Raw genomic sequence first — 20,257 nt, 5'->3', positions numbered from 1 at the left:
CGCTGTTGTCCTCGTTTGACTCCTGAATTGATCTTAATTTAACAGCCGCAGCGGTGTCTCGATCATGCATTAAACATCGGCGTGTGTGTCATGGTGGAGCTCTGCAGGGACGTGGCATGTGGGTGTTGCTGAGGAGGCTTTTAAGGACCGTTAGCACATTGTGTAAATGTTTGGGAGAGAGAAGGTTTGAAAAGCCATCTAACAGGCTCCACGGTGTTGTCAGTCTGGAGCCCCGTGCATCACAAAAATGAGACGTGGTCTGGGGAGGGAGCTCGGCAGGATCACGGCCTCAGCACCTGGTGAGGGGGACAGGATTTGTCCTCGTGTTTAGTCTGATGCCGTCTCAACATTTGCCTCTTTATTGCAGGCCCCAAGACATTGTCGTGTTCATTATTGGAGGGGCCACCTACGAAGAGGCGCTGACTGTCTATAACCTTAACCGCACCAACCCGGGGGTCCGGATCGTCCTCGGTGGGACCACAATCCACAACACAAAAAGGTAATAGCCTGTTCCTTACTGTGGACTCTGAGTATGCAAAACTGCTGATGTGAGCATGAATTTGCGATGCCTGAGGGATCTTTATCGCGCAGTAAAACACAGAAATGTGTGTAAATGGTCCGAGCCCAGCTCTGCTCATTATGGCTGAGGGACATATTACCAAGCTGAAGGTTTAATGTGCATTTTACTGAATTCAAGGGCAGGGAAGTAAATGTGTATAGTTTTTCCTGCTTGTAATTCACCACACACTCTTAATATGAATGAGAAGCCAGTGCAGCACACAGGAATTCAAAACTGACTGTGGTCTCACTGCTCTTGATGGAGCAACTGCATTTGAGAGCAGTGAAGTTAATGTACCTATGATTAGAACTGAGTTCTGTGATTACCCTGCTAGCACGTTCTCTGCCGCCCACAAGCCTGCAGAGTATTGGCTGTGCCTTTTGCATTTCTCCCTGGAGAGCTGAGCTTTCCTTATTGGTTTGCCGTACGTTCCGAGTTGCCTTTCCTGGGAGGCCAGACATTTGTAAGGGTTTAATCCCTCCAGGGACTGAGCAGTGCCGCGGAGCAGCGACCACGTGGAGCTTCATTGATTTCCTCGGTCACTGTCTCTGGGGTGTTCCAGCAGCTGACAGTCAGAGCCGAAGGGCTCGTGTCAGGCAGCGCTGACGATATTTCACGTCCCCTGCACTGAGCTGAGTGAGCCATTCCTGAGGGTCACGTGAGTCACACGGTTTGTACAGAAACCTGCAACTGCTTTGCTGTGGCTGGCCCAAAATTCCTGTCAATGCGGAACGCTGGGTTTATCTCCTGTGAAACATCTGGCTGATAAACACAAATAATGTTTCCTGGACCCAGATTATTCATCTGAGTATTTGAGCACAGGTGAAAATTTAGACCACACTGGGGATTGTCTCCTATCAGCAGGGCTTGTTGCTAGCCAAGCGAAGGAGCACAAATTGTTTCATTTACGTCCCTTCCTCCTTCCCACCACCCCTGTCTGTCCCTGTGGGTCATGGTGCTGCCGTGGCCGGGAGCCAGTGGGTTATCGGAAGGACGGTAACGGCAGGAATGTGACAGGTGACCCACATCTCTCCCATGTGTTGCAGCAGGAAGCGTGGTGAAATCTAAGTCCAGGGAGAGAACCTGGCGTTGTCCAGCAGCTGCTCTAAGCTTAAAGGGAGCGCGTGGCTCTGAGCTGGGGTGGGAGGAGAGCTTCAGCATTACCACGTAGAAACACAGACAGAATGCAGTCCTGCAGCAGGAAGCAAAAGTTAATGCATCTCAATATTTGGGGTGAAATTTGCAGAGCTGACATAACAGCTTTGGGTGCCTCAGCACTCTCCTGGAGTTCAGGAAACACACACAGTTTTAACACCGCAGGCGTCGCGTGTCAGAAATAAAGCTGTCAAGTACTTCATTGATCTCAGTTACTGACAGGTGGACTCAAGTGTAGCAAGTAGGCTAAAAAATGGCTTGGTTTTCAGACCATATATGTACGCTGCTGCTGCATTAGAGTCCAGTGTGATATTTATAAAATCCCTGCACTTTTGGCCTTCTTTTTCATGCCTGTAAGGGATCTTCAGGCTCCAAAGCTGCCTGCACAGAAGCAGGAACAATTCTCTCGCAAGGAAATCCAGTGATTGCTATCATCGCTCACTCAGTAAAATGCCCAAACCCTCCAAATTCACAGTGCCTGCTCGGAAATTTGGTCCTTACTTTAGCTTAATGTCGGTTGATTGGAAAGCTCCTGAATTGATGCTAGCCCAGAAGTAAATTGCTTTGATGAACTGGGTTACAAAGGCAAGTCTGTATTAGCCCACATATCAACCAATTCCTGCCCAAATTACCCAGCTTGCTCAACCTGCTGCTTTACTGAGTAGCCTTTGAACTAAATCCTGTTCCAGCCAAGCCTAGAAATAGTAAGAAAAAGAGATCAGTGGACATACTAGCTGCTCTTTGACTGATAAAAAGAAAGAAGTTAAGTAAATTGTCAGCTTGCAAGGACGCAAAAAAAACCTGGTTCATATTCAGCCTGGCATCCACTCCAACCTCTTAGTGTACCGGTGCATTTTGAGACTGATTTTGACATCTACCGACACTCCTGCATCAAACTTTTACCGGCACCTGTCCCGTGAACCTGGTACTGTCGTCGGACCACACTAAACACAAAAACCAGAGTAAGCGATACAGAGATCTCTGGGATGGTGTAGTTTGTCACACCATACTGGAGGTGGAGACCTGCCCTGAAAGTGTATCGGTGCAGCAGATTCAGCAAAAACTGTCACTTGGGGAGGGGGAACAGAGAAAACTCACCAGCAGTGTTTTGAGTGGGAGTAGGAAAGCAGTAGTGCAGCGAGCAGGGTGGGAAAAGGTGGTTCGAGCTTTAGGCTGCCGTCCCAGCTCTGCTGACGACCTGTTAGGTGACAGTGGTCACCTTTCTTTGTCTGTGCGAAGCAGAAGGTCTCCGAGGTGGGACTGTCTCTCACTTCTGCTTGATGACGTTCAACATTTGCAGCTACACTGTTGGGCTCCGCTTCTTAGATTTGTGCTGTAATGAGTAACATTAGCGAGTTAGGGCTTCTACCGCGACTACGTTTTGGCGCAGTCTCTGAATTATTTACAGAAAAACTAGGATACTGTATCAAAATTTGCATTTCAAAGAATGAAGTGAAAAAAAAGAAAAAGAAAGCTGTTGCTTTTTAAGGGCTGACTACTACAAGGTCCTGTCTGGGAACTCCGGGATAAGGACTGCCGAGGGTCCCATTCTAAAAGTAGTCTCGCCCCAAATGATTTGCTGTTCCCTAGTGCCTTGAATAAGATTTCCTTAATGATGAGAGGCCAAATTAATAATAATAATAATAACTTAGAACTTTTGAGTCAATAATCTGGAGCCCTTTCCAAGGGAGGGCTGGCCTGCTTAGCTCCTGCACACAGAGGAGGAGCAGCCTGTGCAGCCGAGCGAGCCGACTTGCTCCAGACACCTGAGAAATGAAGAATTTTCCTGTCCACTGAATGTTAACCGCAATTCTAGAAAAGTATGCGAGGATCATGGGTATTTTGGCAAATACAGCAAGGTGCCTCGTGTGAGGAAACCTAGATTTTATTGTGTCCTAACTCGTCCAGTAATCCGCTGGCCTTCCTTTAATGAACTGTTGCTTATGTCTGCTGGATTAGGGTTGATATGTCACAATAAACAAGGAGATTTTAATAATAATGCGCTGAGCAGCTGATGTAAGCACACTAATCCTGTGCTTTCATTGTTCTTACCAGTCCAACTTAAATTGCGATCAACATCTGTGTTTATAGGGTGGGGGATGGCTTAAGGGATATCCATTCTGCTTTTTTACAAAGCAGAAGACAAACAAGCCTTTGGAGCTGGTTATGTTGTTAGAGCTGTATATTTGTGGGAAGCTTATCTGTTTAAGAGGCCATCTGTATTGTCCGGTGAATATACTGTACGTAGAGCCTTTAAAATGTGGGAGGGAAAAGTACTCTGCATAGGAACGAAACCCACAACATTCCGTGTTTGCAAAGAGGGTCCTGAAGTGGGCATAGTATGTAGCTGCTTGGAGTTTCCTGATGCGGCGCGGTCGTGTCAAGGAGAATGCGTCCCTGTTGCTCTTCACGGATTTATATCCATATAGATGCAAAACAGAGGCAGGTGTCTAATAATAATGCTCATCCTCTGATATGAGGCGTGTAGTCGAAGGGATTCTTTATAAATCAGTCAGGCTGCAGAAGCTAACAGGCTCCACTGTCGGAATTTATTTATTTATTCCTGCTCAAAAAGAATGCCAGTGGCTTTACAAGAGCGGAGAAAATTTTTGTTTCCTGTCTTCCCTCCTCTACCTCCAGCAGCTAAATCCATGCAGCACACATATTCCTCGGCCTCTTTCCTGATACTACCTGTGGGCAGGTCAGTTGGTGATAGGGTTGGGAATGTGGCTTGGGTCTTCTGTTCCTGGCTGCAACCGAGAGCTGGGAGGAAAAAAAAAATGCATTAAAGCAGCGGGGGTGCTGAAAAGTCAGGTGGGGAAAGCCAGAGAAATCTAGAAATCCAAAGATCAGAAGATCTCTCTGATTGTGCACGCTCAGTTTTGCTGCAGATGAGGCCTTAAATCTGCTTCATCCCTGTTTCCTTAAGTCTTTTTTGCTTTTTTTCCCTCTGTTCCCGTTAACAGGCAACCCTAGCGCTGTTAAGTCTAGGAGGGTATACAGATATGCATTTGGTAAGGCTCTGAGATCCTTTGAGAAACATCAGCAGGGTAGAAAAAAAATCTGTTGTTGTCAAGGAATTTTCAGTGTTTTTCTACTCAAACCAGATTGGCTGCCTCTGTTACTTTTGAAATTTTGGCAGCCCTACTAAAAATATTTCTATTATGACTTGATTGTCAAAAAGGTAAAAAAACCTTCCTGGCTGTGTTTTCCTGCCTGCTGAGCCTAGGCAACAGCTCGTGGCATTGCTGTGCCCAGCTGATGGGAATCGAAATGCCACATCTGCCGCTGGATGCAGCCCTTCTCCAGCAGCTTGTGCCGGGGACGCAGCCTGCAGCTACGCCGTTCTGGCCAGCCGGGGGTCGAACCGCTTGAGAAATGAAGAATTAGAGTGTAGGGCTCCTGTCTGGTTTTTTTTTTTTCCCCTGTAATATAATGAGCTGTAATGGAAGGGTTGGAAGGCTGGGGATAATTAATCATAGGTTCTTTAAAAAATACATATGTAATATGTATTTAAATTATGGTGAGCGTTCTTTCTTGACTTGGTGCCATTCCTGAACACTGACCATAGCAACATCTGTAATTACTTGCAGGAGCCAGACGAATTGGGGCAAAACTGTGGTGGAGTCAAAGTTTTCAGTTGCTTTCCATTCCTTAAGTTCATGTTTTGGAAGGTCGTGAACTCACACCAAAATGCAGAACCCAGAGAGATCTTAGGCATCAGGGCAGGGAGAGAAAAGCCAAGAACAGAAGTACTGGACTTCGAGTTGAAGGAGTCCGGGAGCCTAACGTGGCTGGCAGTGCCTCCTGACTGCTCCCCTTCTCTGGGCTGAAGGTTGGGAAGAAGTGGCTCCGGCTTCCCCGCTTCCTAAAGAAAATCCAGAGTGAGGGAACCAATTCCTTGCTGTTGGTGGCTCCGGCTTCCCCGCTTCCTAAAGAAAATCCAGAGTGAGGGAACAGACTCCTTGCTGTTGGCCAACAGTTTTACCACCAGGTCCATGGGCAAGCAGCTCTGGTTTTTTCCTGCAGAAGCAAATGGATTTCAAAGAAATTGGAGGAGAAAGGGTTAAAAAGATCAATAATTGGCTAAAAATGGAAGAGCAAGACCAGGAGGAACATCTGGTGCGTGGGGCTGACTCATCCAGAGCACAGGTTAAGCACAAACCTGCTGTGACTAATCCAAGGGGATAGCTAGCCTGACCCACTTACCCAGTTCCAGCGATAGCCCGGCGGTGCCAGGCGCGGCTGCGGTGTGCTTAGCTGGCGCAGACTGGTGATGGCCACTGGTCACCGGCTACCTGTGCCTCTGCCAGGGGTGTGCAGGAGCAGCCGTGGTTCCTCCCTACCAGAGAGGGAGGGTTGGGAGTAGAGTGGAGAGGTTGTTTCGGATTCTCCTCGTGATTTGAGAGCTGCACCCCGAGCAGAGGCTTGCCCAGGTGGAGCTGGAGTAGCTGTGACCACTGTGCTAGGTGCTCACTTGGCTCCTGGCAGGACCCTCAGGGTCCTGGCAGGTAACAACAGCCACAGCACGGTGCGTTTTTACTGTGCTCCAGCTCACCCCTCCGGAGTTTGGTTCTTGGGGGAGATCTTCTCTGCAGGAGATGCTCAGAGGTGGTCGTGCTGCCCACTTTTAAGACCTTCCTGAGATATAAAGGGACAACATCTCCCTGCGTCTCCCTCTCCACATGCAGAAACTTTCTCTCCAGATTGGAAATAAACAGGAGTCCCCTTTAAAAATAAAAGCAAGTCATTCTCTGTTGAGAACTCAGTCTGCCTGACTCTAATGCCTAAAAATAAAACTGGAGGAGGGACAGCTCTCGAGCTGTAATCACAGCGCTGAATGACCAGAGCGCAAGCGGTGTTCCTGGACACCTCTTGTAAATCGGGCACCTGCCCTCCCAGACCGCCCATTTCAAGTGGTGCGGTGTTGAGATCTGGAAATTGGTGCAGGCATTTGCATGAGGTTGTGTTTTTTTTAATTTATTTATTTTTTTTTAAACCCCTCAAGATTCACAACCTGGGCAGGTAGACCTATTTTAGACCTGTTTGAGGGGAATCATGTTTTTGTAGGATTTATGGTGTATCCTGATTTTTCTTTCTTTTACCTTTTTTTTTTTTGTTTGTTTTTTTAAGCATTAACGTTCAGATAACTTGATCAGCATATTGAAGGAATGAGTCAACCTAGAAACTGGTAGCACTGTATCGCATTGCCAGAGTAACCATCCTCCTGGTAACATATCCTCATTAGATCTTACGTGGGAGCGTTGCTGTGGTTTTGCGAAGCGTTCCGCTGCCTCCCAAACTGCACAGACCTGCAGGTGTAAGTAACTGCGATGAAGTAATGCCAGCAGCGTTCCGTGGGCCATCAGACACATCCCGTCAGGCGTAGAGGGATGTCACTTGAAGGTTTGCTCACCTGTGTCTTGCCCGGGTGTTTGTGTTACAGCGGCGTGCGGAGACCCGGCTGCGCGGGAGCTGTATCAGCACGCAGAAGACGGTCTGGTCGGTGTGTTATACTCCAGACAAGGCCAATCACATGAAAGACGGAGGTGGGGAGCAGCAGCGAGGGGCAGGAGGGAGCTGTTGCTTGCTGGTGAAACTGGGACTAGGTCCAAGCTTTGGTCCTAGTCTAGCGCTCACCTCTGCAGGCTGTGCTCCTGTTCGCCTTTTGCAGGTGGAGTGCCATACCAAAGCATATCAAAGCCTCTAATCAAACAAAAACAATGCAAAGAGCTTTAAAGCATTCTTTCAAAGATGGGTTGGTGGGGTTTTTTTTTCCCCGTCTTGAAAGGATTGAATTAGTTTCAAACCTTAACCCACTTTTAGACCTATTTAAACAACGGTGTTCCCGAGGTTTAGCCTCCCTTGCTCTGGCGTGCTTTGCTGGATTCAGCTCTGCTGTGCTTTGTGAGGCAGGGCTGGGGCTGCCGGGGTGCAGGCGTGACGCAGCTGACCTTGGTGCAGCTCCAGCTCTGTGTGTGTACCTGCTTCGCAGCCTGCTGCGCCTACCAGGCCACCCAGATAAGAAATGAATCTGTGCTCATGACAGGTGTCGGCCTGGAAACTGAAACGCCGTGGCACGCTTCAGGGCTAAAACTGTCCTTAGAAGACTGCTCGGTGACAGAATGGGTGAAATTCATTTTGCAGACTCATCAAGGTAGAAATCCTCTCTCTTTCCACCTAACCCAGCACCCAGCAACCCCAGTTCTGCCTGCAGCAGAAATTCTTTGCTGACAGAGTTGCCTCCACAGTGATCGTGACTTCAGCCGTGGCCATACAAGGCTTTTAAGATGCATCGCAAGCATTCCAGAACGGGACTTTCCAAACTAGCAAATGCTTAGCCTAACTGTGCTCCTAAAGACGTAATGGGGCTTAAGTGGAAACAGATTTGGGCTAGGACTGAATGGTCTTGCAGATTCCGATCTCAGGATCTGAACCAGAGCAAGACACGGAGCCCAGCCCTCCTGCCTCCCAGACATTTTCAGTAACTGCTGCCTGCTCGCTGCCTGCTTCGACCTATTTTTCTTCTTTTCCTTCTGCAGCTGGCCAGCACCAGCCTCTGGAAGCAATTCTCCACCTGACAAGCCTTTTCTTGAGAAGTAATTTACCTGTTCAAATGTGTCTCTTGAGTGTGGTGACTTTGGGGGTTTTTTGTGTGGAACCCTTGCTCTGGTGTGTGGTTGAACTATTCACTTGGCTTTACAAGGCAAACTTGTGCCTGAGTCTCAAACTGACAAGTTTCTTGGGGTCCAGCCCCCAAACTCGGTTAAGTTTCCTGGGAAGATCACACAGAGGAGAGGCTGGGATGAAGCTGAGTGTGTGCTTAAGCATTTTACTGGGTTGAAACTTTCTTGAGATCCAGCTGAATGAAGGGTTAGTGCCCAGAGGTTTCCATGTGGCTCATTATTTAGATCTGAGTGTGGTGTAAAGAGGCTGGAAGCTGGAGAGAGGGTCTTGCCGTGGATGTGAGCCCTGGGACGAGGCTGCAGAGCTGGGGTGTGAGGCACAAGCCCTGCCCCAGGCTGCTCGAGGGGCTGCTTTCCAGAAAGCCCTGGCTGTGAAAGTCAAGGATGCCTCAGCAGGAGGTTTCCACCCTGCCTCTTCCTGCCTTATCATCCGCACAGGAAGGCTGAGAGTGAGCAGAACAAGCAGCCTGAACGCTGGCCTTCCTGGCTTTGTTGCTGCAAGGCGAGCGGGGCTGCCAGTACCGTCCAGATGCCGAGCTGAGCCCGCGGGGAGCTGCTGCCCTCCTTTTGGAAGCCTCGCAGTTCACGGCACGGGGAGAGACGAGGCCTCGCGGGCGGGCGGAGTGTTTGAGGATGAATGGCCATGTTCAGTGAAGGCATTGACCTGGTGATCCATGCTGGGAGCCCCAGATTTTGGTGCTCCAGATTTTGGTCCCCAGGGGGAGGGAGCTGCTGGGTTTGAGATGAGCCTGATGAGGGAAAGGAGCAAAACCGTTGGGACCCAGATCCCTGTTTGGGGGTGGGTGAGTGGTTTCTTGGATCATGTGCTGTTGTGGGCAGGTCTTCTCCTCTTTGCCACCATCACCACATATGAAGGAGTGACAGGACAAGAGGAAACTGCCCGAAGTTGCACCAGGGGAGGTTTCGATTGGATATTAAGAAATAATTCTTCACTGAAAGGGTTGTCAAGCGCTGGAACAGGCTGCCCAGGGAAGAGGCTGGAAGTATTTAAGGTGTGTAGATGTGGCACTTCGGGACATGGTTTAGCGGTGGACTTGGCAGTGTTAACAGTTGGACTCAATGATCTTAAAGGTCTTTTCCAACCTAAATGATTCGATGATTCTGTGACTCTGTCCCCCCATCCCAGTGACACCAGGGGAGGAAACAGATGTTTTCATAGCGCTGAGGTTGTAGAGCACTTGCTGGTTTTGTTCAGAGGCTTGAGGCCACGCCATGTGGTTACTTTCTGTCTGTATGAGTGAAAAGTTGGCCCCTGTCTCTGCTAACTTTAACTTTGCTTGGCAGCTTCCTCGAGGAAGTTACAGCTTCGGGGTTCCGCGGCCGAAGCACTGAGAGCTCTCAAGTTACGCCAAGGTCAAGCAGCAGATGGTGAATCTTGGAGAAATCGCTGTCTCGCCCATCCGGAGCTTCCACAAACTGCCCGTATGGCTTTGGAGCAGAACTGGACGTTCCTGCGCTGCTGCCGTAGCTTCCCCCACCCATGCCAGGAACCCTAATGGGCATGAGAAGCATCAGGGCAGTGAATGCTGGAGATGGCACCTGCCCTGATGAACCAGGACATGCCCCAAACTGCAGCACCCTCATTGTCTCCTCATAAACACATCTCTGACTGGGACGTGGCTGTGCAGTTGGAGCCGTGACCTGCAGGAGAGCCTGGGAAAAATGCTGCTACAGAAGCATCGAATTCGTGGGAAAGCTGCGCTCTTAGTCAATTTGTCAAAACACATGGTATGAGTCCCCTAATGAATGTCTAATGATCCTGGCCCAGGGTTTTGTGTGCATCTCTGGAAGGTGAAAGTGATGGGCACCAGAAGCCCTTTGCTCTGCTGAGTTGTCTGTATATTTTGTGTCCTATTAAATAACTCATTTTGACTGAACCTCTTGTCTATTAAATGGTTCCTGAGATCCCTTTTGTAATGCCGCTGAGGTATAATTGCATTCTCAGTCTTCTTTAGGAGCTTCTGTTTACCTTAAGAAACAAACACAACCCCACAGCCCTGTTTTTGCTTCCATGTTATGAACTGGAAATGTGTTGTGATTTCTTTTTAACAATAAAAATAACTCTAGCAGTAAGAAAACGGTGTTGTATTCGAAAAGAAACAAGAGGATTGTAATTGTGGAGCAGACCTGGGAACAGAGGAGGCCGGTTGGCATTCGTCTGGGCATGGGAGCTAGAGCAGAAAGTACTCGCTCTGCTTCCCTGGCTCTGGGGAAGGTGGAGACAAGCAGGGTGGGAGCTGTAAATCCCAGCCCCTGCCTCCTTCTAGGGTGCAGGCACCCAGAGAGAAATGCAGGCTCTGCCCCTTCAGGAGAAATTCCACACACACACCCCTCACCGCCCCGAGTTTCTATTTATTTTAGGTACAGGAACTGTGAAAAGCATCACAGGTGAAGAGTCAAAACAGACATTAGCAGACTGGATGCCTGGCTTCTGTGCACGTCCGCTACCGATGAGCAAGTCTTTCCCTTATCTCTTCCCATAATTAAGACTGAACCTCTAGCTCCCCGAGAGCTCTGCAGAGCTGCTGTGGATGGAAAGTACTTGAATTCACACTCATTTCTCTGGCTTAATTCCCTAAAGCAAGGTCACTCCGAGCCTGGGCGCCTGTCCATCCAAAAATCTCCCCGCAGTGCTGAGGGATTGATGGTACATGCGCGGTGGAGCTGCTCCAGGGCGCTCGCGTGAAAACAGCGGGGTCAGGCCAGTGGGGCAGTTTCCACGCCGAATCATTAGGGAGCGTTTCCTTCCTCACTCGGGAGCGGCAGGCAGTGTTTTGGAAGGGATGGGGACTGGCATGGTTTCCAATTCACCGCCTTCATCCTCGCAGCTAGGAAACCAACACATTTTGCTCCTCTCCTGCCTGTAGTGCCCTTCCAAGGTGGGGTTGCCACTGTTGCTGGAGGCAGGAGGCAGAGGGACCCCACAAAACATTTGGTTTATTTAGCCAGCCGGCTCTAACCTTATCGGGCAGCTCAGTTTCCTAACAGCGTGTTGTAAAAGGTTGTGCTCCTGGTAGTGGATTAAGTGGTGGATTAAGAGACTCCTACAACGTGTGATGTTGCATCAACCTTGCTGAAGTGAAATCCGCCTCCTGTGGGTTTCTTTTCACAGCCTCCTTGGTACGCATTTTCGCTTACTGGCAAATGCAGGCGCTGGAAGTTTGGACCAAGCCTGACACAAAGTCCTCGGGAACCATCCCTGCCCTCTGCCTAGTCCTGCTCCCCGTGCTTCCTCGCCCTTCCCTTTGCTTCACATGGCGGCTTGGAGGATCACAGTGCCACCCTTTGCAAAGGCTCATACAGAGCTGACATCACCTAAGGCTGGCTGCCTCCCTTGTGATCAGCGTTGCGGTAAACAAAAGAGATTTTTAAACCAGAGCAGATAAAGAATTGGAGAGAAGCGGCGCAATGCTGGGCTTTGGGTTATTTTATTTTTTTTTCCAGTCGCATTTGGACCTTGTATCTCATGCTGTCTCAGCTCAGCCCCCTCTTCCTGCTTGGAATCCCACTGCTTTCCTGCAGGCACCGCAAATCATTCCTCAGAAATGAAGCAAAAGTAGGCTCTCTGGTCGAAATCCCCGGCTTGGGATTTCTGCTGGGCCAGCAGCAAAGAGGCCTCCAGGGCACCTGCTCTCAGTGCAGCGGGGAGTGAAATCACTCGACAGAGCAGGAGCCCTTGCTAGAGCACCGCAGCGCTGAGCCAAGCTCTGCCAGTGCTCGTCAGAGCCCTCAGCTCTCCCCAGCGAGCTCAGTTCCTGCCGTGGGCCCCGTGGAGGCATGGAGCGGGTCCGGAGCATCCTTTCTCAGCAGAGTAGGCGCTGTTGAGGGGGCTGCCTCCCGATGGGCATCCCTGCTGTTCTCTAGAGATTGTCAAGAACAATTCCCGGGCCGCGAATCCATCTTGGAGGCTGAGTCCTGCTGGGGAGACGGGCGTCCCACACACCCCAGGCTCAGGCACCCTACGTATCTCCTGTCCTGCACAGAGCTTCGGGTCCTGGGTGTAACACAGGCTCGCCTCTGCTGCCCTGTTTCCAGGCAGCGGTGAGGATTTTGCTCACAAAGTTTTGTGCTGGTGTAAAATGAGCGCGCTTGAGCAATGACCAGGGAACTGGTTCACGCAGAGCTCTAAACCCATCCTGAGCCACATGAGCCGCGAGAACTCTACTTAGTAGTTCCTACATCTCATTTATAACTGCTTAAGCTAAAGTGCACGTTAAAAATGTACCCGGTCTTTGTTTAAAAACACATATCCCCAGACTGCCTATTCTCCCTGGCTTTCTTTTTTTTCTTTTTATATACACACTGTAGCTAAAATTGGACTGGCTTCAATTTTTAGCCATTGGATTTTGCTGTGTCTTCTCTTTCGGAGCTTTCTGCCATGCCAGTGAGTGCACAGATCACACCCAAGATAATTTTAGCCCATAGGAGATGTGGGGGTATTAATTTACCTTCTGGAGGCCATGTAACTTGCTGGATGGGGGGTGGGGGTGGGAGAGAGAAGCAGCTCCCAGGGGCCTTCCTCTGACGTCTTCAGAAGATTCTGTTTTCCCATCTGGAAGGAAAAGCGTACCATGACTCTGGTTTAGGGCATCATGAACAAAAGTCCCCACACACTGAAAAACCAGTTTCCCAGGGCATTTTCTCATGGAAAAATCACTGAGCCGAAAAGGAAACAGCAGGGCCCTTGGTAGGAGGTGGGAAGACTCTCTGCGAGGCTGGTTCCTTTATCACTTGGCTTTTTGTGGCTCAGCTTGTATTGTTCCTGCGCTCACAGAGGCAAAATGGGAGAGTCTCAGTCATTCAAACCCTTGCTTCTTTCCTTGGCACGGGTGACTAATACTTCTGCAGATGGAGATTTATTGGGCAATTGCTAGGCTCCTGGCAAAATGGGAAGAGCCTTGTAATTTCTTCTTTTGGCCACAGCTTCAGTCTGTTCAAGGAGCAGGAATAACAAGAGAATACGGATGGAATAATGTCCCTTGCTGTTTTCCGTACCCAAAGTGCAAGTTGCTGTTATGTGGAGGACGTGATGATAATAGTTTACGGAGAAAGGGAGGTGATACCTCTGCATGATGCTGAAAATGGATGAGGCTGGAGCTAAGTAAAGTTTTTGCAACAAAGCTGCTTTTTCAGAGAAAAATGCAAGTGCTGTAGCATCGAAACACTTTGCAAACAAGTTTTGTTGAATGGGGGGGGGGGGGTGTTCTTGTTTTTTTCGGTATCAAAACTCTGGAGAAACTTTTCATTTAGAAAGTACCAAAATATTTTGAGCGCTGTGAAATAAAAACTCCTTTTTGTTTCCAGCTTTTCCTTCCTTAGAAGGAGTTTAAGACAGATCAGAAAGAAAGGATTTTGCTCTTGTTTCATCTGTAACATGCTGACCAAAGTGGGGCTATCACAAGTGGTGCTGGTCCTAATGAGGGGCGAGAGTCCCCTTAGTTCCACCCAGTAAATTTGTCCCCCTCGTGAGCATGGCGGGACCTGGGCCCCCCAGCTGCCCCTGCTACTGCCCTCCTTGCTCGCTCTGTCCTACGCGGCTGCCGGCAGCCTGCCACCCTCGGCATAACCATGTTGAGTGGCAGCAGCCGTGGATGCCAGGACCCTGCAATCCCCCCGGATACACAAAGGGCCCAGCTGAGAAACCTGCAAGTGAGTTTCCAGATCTCTTGACACGTGGCCTCTAATCAGCGATTGACTTGGGAATTAACAAGCCAGATCAAATGAAATGAGCTCCTAAATCCCTGGGAATTATATTAGCATCACAAGTAAGTCCTGTTGATGTGGAGCAATGTGGGATGGAGCAAAGCCCTGTAGTGGCAAGGGGGCCAGCCAAGCCTGGCTAGTGGTCTCCCTCGGGCACCCCGCCACAGGTGTCCTTGATGGCTCTTCTTCATGTTGCTAAAAGCCATCGTGGGGCAAGGAGCAGATCCCTCCGGCCAGACGGTGTGAGCCGTACCTGAGGGACGCAGTGAGGTTCCCCACATGTGGACCTGTGTCCCGCTGGGAGCGGGGGTGAGGACACAGCACCAAGGAGCGAACCTGGCTCGTGTTCCAACTCTGTGTAGCCCGGGGGCTTCTTCACGCTGCTGAAACTCTCTGCAGAGACAGGGTTGCTGGAGCAATCCCAGAGGGGTAAGTCGGGGCATAAAAACCCTGTCAAGATGCATGTTTTTCAGGTTGTGTGCTGGCTGACAAGACCCAGGCAGATGTTGTGTTGGTTTCTCTCCTCCCCTCTCTGCTAATGTTCTGGCTGCAGCAAATGCTGCTACCTCGTTTGCCCCTGCACTGCAGGAAGAGCTAGCCCTGCACAAGGTGTGAAGCTGTGGGTGAACTCCAACCTTACCAGCTCTGTTTTACCATCTCACCTCCCCCCACAGACCTTCTCTGCCCTGGGATCGTTAGCCTGCAATCTCCCAAGCCAGGGCTCACCTTATATCCCACTCTGGTTCCTGACCTCCCCCTCCCGTGTTGTCTTTTCAGTCTTGGGCTAGGTTTGCAGAGCTGGCCAGTTCGTTAGCTCTCTGCAAATTTCATTAGCAGGCTGCTTTCCTCCCCCTTCCACATCATTAAATTAGAGATGTTAAATAAAACTGGACCTCTGGGAGGGAAGTCATGGCAGAAAGGGAAATCATATTGCAGTAGGAACACGCAGATAAGGCATTTCATTTAAAAAAAACAAACCAAACCCAAACTTCTAAACCTGTCTATAACCAAAGTAAACTGCAGGGGAAATATAAGCTTGTTTCTGTTACACGGAGGCTGCTTTCTATCAGATCTGCAGTACTGCAGGAGATGCTAAATTTGCAAAGGCTTTAAAGCGCCAGCAAAAGGAGAGTCACTGAGAATGGCCACCAGGTAGGCATGCAGTAGGTGCACTGGTTTCGCAGTAGGTTTATACTGGTTAGACCTAGACTGGGACAGTGTCGAATGCACTGTGAAGTCAAGTCAGGTTGGTATAAAAGTGCCTCGTCTCAGGAGAATTTACCTTCACGTGGGAAATACTACAGCAGGCACAGACAGAGCTCCAGGCTGTGTCTCGGGAGATCCTGAGGTTACTCCCGGCACTGCCTGGGTTAACTCTCACCACTGTTGTCTTTGCTCAGCTTCAAACTTGCCCTTGACCCCAAGTTCCCAGTGGCCCAAATGTGTTTGCCTACCCGCCAGGTCATGTCTAGTCTAAGCCAACCTGCTCTCCAGCTGAGCTTGGTTCAGACTCTGCGAAGGTCCAGGGTCTCCTCCTGCAGGCCATGGGCCAGAGACGGGTTCCAGCTCCGGCTCCGGCTCCAGCTCCAGCTCCAGCTCCGATCCTGGTTCTGCCCTACTGGAAGCTCCTGCAGGATTTAAGATACTTCATCAGGACACAGCCGCAGCCTGACCTGCTTCAGAACTACATCCCTGTTGAGTGAGCAGCCTTTCTCTCTCCTGTCTTTCCCACCCTCTCCCTGCCCCATACAGAACATTTTAAGTTGTTGGGAACGGGGCAGAGCCTTGAGTGAGTCATTCTGCGGGAGATGATGCTCAGCTCCTGCTGCCAACCTGAGCCACCAGTCCCTGAAAGTCTTGGAGAGAAGATAGGAGAGCTGAGTCACGGCCCTTAAAGGAAACTTAGGCAGTCCCCTGGACTGGTCCTTTCCAGAGGGGTGAATCCTCCTACCAGGCAGACCCCTTTCCCAGACCAGAGTGCTGTAATTATCGTCAGAGTCAAGAAAAAACACATGTCCTAATTAAACTCAATTCATCTTCTAAGCAGCAGTTTCACACTTGATATCCAGAGGCAAAATTATGAGGGGCGTGTGTGTGTGTGTGTGTGTGTGTGTGTGTGTGTGTGTTAAATACGTAAATAAACTGAGAGTGTTTGTTGTCCTGCTTTTGCAGCAAGAAGGTATTTTGGTAACTGTTTATTTTGAATCAACACATCATAGGGCAGCCGAACTGCATCATCAGGGCTGCAGAGAGCAAATAGGATGTTCGAGCTCAGTCAGCAGGAGGACATCGATGTAACTTTAGAAAGAGGTTCTCTTTTCATTTTGCCAATGTTTTCAAGGTCCTTTCCCTCCCTCTTTTAAAAACAATGATATTTCTGTGCTCCGAGTAACAAAACTCAAAGCCGTGATATTAGCAATTCCCTTCAAGTCCATTGTTCCCTGCTCCCTTAGAGAAAAGATAAGTCAGTTGCGAGCAAAACATGTGGTACAGGAACTCAGCCTCCGGCTTGCATCCCCGTGGCAAGGGATGGTGCACCGACCCAAGGCTCCACTTCTCCCCTGCCTCCCCTGCTTGCAGCCCTTTATGCCGGCAGGTGCACGGAGGAGCATTCCTGCAGCCGCAGCCACCGCCCACGCTTCTGTGGAGACCCTCCCGCATCCCCTTGCCACTGCAAGAGTCTCCTTGTGCCCAGACTGGAAGCCCTTTGCGTCGGCAGAGTAGCACAGAGAGCCTTTGTGGAAGCAGCTTTTCAGACTACAGCTTTACAAAGCCAAAGGTGGAGCCTTTGGGGCAGTTTGGTGGAGCACAGCGGAGTCCTGGAGCACGACAGGGGCTGTTGGAAATACTCTGCTGCAACCTCCCGGCGTACAGCACCAAGCACCAGGACCAAAGTCATTGGGCAACGCTGCAGCACCCGAATAACACCCAGCACCTCGCGGCAGGAAACCCAGATCCTGACACAAACTCTTCAGAGGTACCGCCAGAAGGTACTGAAGCAGCCGTCGCCGAAGTTTTGTATCATTATCATCTAAACGTTTCTGGTTCTGTCTTTCCTGCTCACAGCCAGGTGGTTGCTCCCAGCTCCGGGCCACAAGATGCTTTTTCCTGTGGTGTTATTTATTAGGTACTTTTGATATATCCTGCAACCACAATAAAAGAATGTACCGCTACTGAAAATACAAACTGGGAAAACAAATCATCCCAGAATACAGTCTACACAAAGGTTGTTAAACTATGGACTGAGTTAATTAGCAGCTAATAAAAGACTAAATTCTTCCATTAGCTATTCCGGTATGTGAGATGCGCTGATTTCATTGGGGGCCATTTGCATCTGTGGGCACGAGGCCATATTTACTGTGGTAACCATGAATGCAAATCACACAACCGGGGCTTGCCGCAGCTGGGATGGGGACAAGGATGGGGACAGGGTGGCAGAACCGCACAGCCGTACAGCTTCACATGCCACGCTGGTGCAACTGTGGCTCAGGAAGGCCACAACCACCCCCATCCCTCCCAGCCACCTTCCCCAGCCCAGGAAATCCAGCCCATGTCCGGGGGTCAGTCCCACCGCCGGGAGCGTGACTGCCTGTTTCAAGTACGGAAATTGGAGCTGGACTCCCTCCTATCTCCCTTCCTTCCATAGAAATTGTTGATGTTTCCAGATCTGAATCACTGGTCACATCCTTTATAAATGTGAGTCACTGTCGTACTACTGCCTGTGGGCTTGTTCAACCAGCTACACCCCTTGTATTCTCCAAAACAGCCCAAATATTTCAGCAGGAGTTAAATTCCTCTTCCCTGGAATGTGTGTGCAGGTGCTTTATCTGGTGCGGCTACCAGGTGGCTTCCCCGGCACCAAGAGGTGACCAGGGGTGTTTATTTGCACAGCACGAGCCCAGCTCTGCTAGATGAGTGGTGCAAAGGGCCAGCAGTGCCCGTGGAAATCCAGGCCATCACCCAGAGGGCTCCCAAGTGGCCCAAGACCCTCCTGGGCCACCCCCAGTGCTGCTTGGCCGCTGCATTTCCTTGTCTTTGTGGTTCATGTGAGAAAGGGGTGGCCCCTTCCAGCAAGGAGCTCTGTACGCTCCCCCCGGACCAGAACAGGCTTCGAAGTGCCACACAGATTTATGATGTCGAATGGTTTTTGTATTTTTTTTTTCCAAAGCTGCTTTTACACTGCCCAGATAAACTGATTACCTGCTGATGGGGAAGCGGGAAGAGCTGTTTATTGGGAACCACCAAAAAAAAGTTTTTCAGGATCAGAAGAAACCAACCTCCCGCCCGATGGCCGCTCAGGCAGCTGTTCCTCCGACGGCGGCGTCTCCTCTGCATGCTGCCAGCACCCAGACCACGCTCCGCCACCCAGATGCCGCTGGATGAAAACAAAGTTTTACGTCGTCAGATGACGCTGCGGCTACACACTGTGGCGTGACGATGGCAGTCGGCTGCTTTAGTAAAGGCAGCTTATGTGGCAGGCGAAACCTGTCCATGGCAAACTTTCGGATGCAGTATATTGGTTTAAAAATTTGTGTGTGACAACGGGGAATATTACACAAGTGACTTGGCATACGGCTGCGGGAAGCGTATAGACGCTTAAATGGGATTTCAGCAAGGCATCTTCATCCACTTTTAAAACCCCCACGAGGCACCTAACGGTAAGTCTTTTGGCACAGAAATCCCTTGATAAAACCCCAAACGCCAGCCCAAGACAAACTGTACTCGGAGTATCAGAGTTTGACTGGTGAAAACGGTGTGTAACCGTAACAGGGCCGTCCTGACAGTGCCGCAAGGAGACCATTTGGGAAGAGAGTGGGCCCTGAGCAGCGCGAGTCTTGATTCAAAGGGCATGACAAAGCTCTCCCGCTGCTACCAGCATCGTGCCATCTGGCATTGGCCTGCAGCCACCTCTGGGGTGCTCCATAGGACCTGGCCACTGAAAACAGGACGTGAAGAATAACAACTCCGGTTGGGAGGCAAAATGTTATTAAATCAATTGGCACAGTCCGGCATGCAGTAAGGAGACCCTGCAAACTGCACCGGGGGTTTTAGACTGGCAACTTTTGCTGGGGGGAGCATGACTCATCTTTGTCCCTCCACCATCCCACCTCACCTGCTTCTCCAACTCTGCCCACGTGCCGCAACCCAGCCACGTGGGGCAGGTGTTGCTGCTGGGCCTCCGCAGCCCTCGTGGACACATGCCATCGCTGTGGCTCTTCCCTACTCCGCTGGGGTGCCCCCCCCCCCAAACCCAGAGCCTCTCAAGCAGAACAGACTAGCACCTGACACTGCTGAATTTAACAAAGAGAATAAAGGAAGCAATACTAAAGCATTTAGCCACTTCTTAACTTTACACGGTAATTGTAAAAAAAAAAATCCCAAACCACCTGATTATACTCATGGTCTAAAAGGGGAAACTGAGGCACAATAATGGCAACTCCCATTTCTGAGCCCCACAGGGCTGCACAGGCACCAAAGGAAAAAGCAACCCCTCTTCTGCACATCGTAGAGGGGGGATTTGGCTTGGACTGTAACTTGTTGCAGTGTCCAGGCTTTCGGTACAGCCCACAGCTCAAACACGGATGGGAAAGCACTACAGAAGTGCCAGCACTCGGAAAAAGGATGCAAACCCGCCAGCCCCTTCCTCACAAAAGCTCTGAAAATAAGTCTCTAAGCCAAGCACTCAACCACTGCTTCTCCTTCCAGCATATAATGCTTTAAAAGATGTTAGTACAAGTACATCATCAGTATTCTCTATGCATTAATTCCGAAGTGCTTGGATTAAAATACAGTCTACAATTGGTAGGGTGGGTGGGTGCCAGACTAAGGATTGGATGGAAGATTTTCACTGTAAAGCAAGCAACTGATCAATTGATCAATGACTGATCAATCCCTTTTAACTATCTATCTGGTTCTGAACAGAATGATTTCCTCCTTTCTCTGTTTTTTTCTCTTTTTTCCATGTCTCTTTAATCTATAAACGCAGTTGATGGCCTCGGTCCTGTGCTCAGATAGTTCTGGACTCACAGGGGACACAGGATGGAGACCAAATAAGCAGAAAACAGGTTATTTTATAAGAAGCCAAGCCCCTCCTCACTTTTGGGAAGCCATGCTCTGAATCTGACAGTCTTTT

General features: G+C 49.9%; 1 protein-coding gene and 1 long non-coding RNA gene across 13 annotated transcripts in view; one reads left to right on the top strand and one right to left on the bottom strand.

The window, feature by feature from the left end:
- The window catches only part of VPS45 (vacuolar protein sorting 45 homolog), a 28,022-nt gene extending 17,724 nt beyond the window's left edge, over positions 1-10,298 (top strand). The window contains exons 14-19 of one of the 10 annotated variants that reach the window (XR_008729931.1): positions 368-499; positions 5,308-5,866; positions 6,848-7,034; positions 7,161-7,263; positions 7,764-9,413; positions 9,706-10,298. Coding sequence is in view for 1 of the 10 variants with exons in the window: in XM_055696964.1 (XP_055552939.1) it covers positions 368-499; positions 9,706-9,793 (220 nt within the window). In the remaining 9 variants the exon portion in view is untranslated. Of the gene's footprint in view, positions 1-367; positions 500-5,307; positions 5,867-6,847; positions 9,414-9,705 lie in introns of all 10 variants that reach the window. The other 9 variants (XR_008729932.1, XR_008729927.1, XR_008729930.1 and 6 more) reach the window with 9 other exon arrangements.
- LOC114014629 (uncharacterized) overlaps positions 1,254-20,257 on the bottom strand; it is a 37,033-nt gene continuing 18,029 nt past the window's right edge. For 2 of the 3 annotated variants that reach the window (XR_008729936.1, XR_008729938.1), the window contains 4 exons: positions 18,402-18,499; positions 15,608-15,752; positions 12,870-12,973; positions 1,254-3,047 (listed from right to left, as the gene is read on the bottom strand). This is a non-coding gene — a long non-coding RNA (uncharacterized LOC114014629). The remainder of the gene's footprint in view (positions 3,048-12,869; positions 12,974-15,607; positions 15,753-18,401; positions 18,500-20,257) is intronic. The other variant, XR_008729937.1, reaches the window with a different exon arrangement.

The sequence above is a fragment of the Falco cherrug genome, chromosome 19 (assembly GCF_023634085.1).
Source record: "Falco cherrug isolate bFalChe1 chromosome 19, bFalChe1.pri, whole genome shotgun sequence".
NCBI classification, from domain to species: domain Eukaryota; kingdom Metazoa; phylum Chordata; class Aves; order Falconiformes; family Falconidae; genus Falco; species Falco cherrug.
This window is presented reverse-complemented; position numbering and strand designations above follow the sequence as displayed.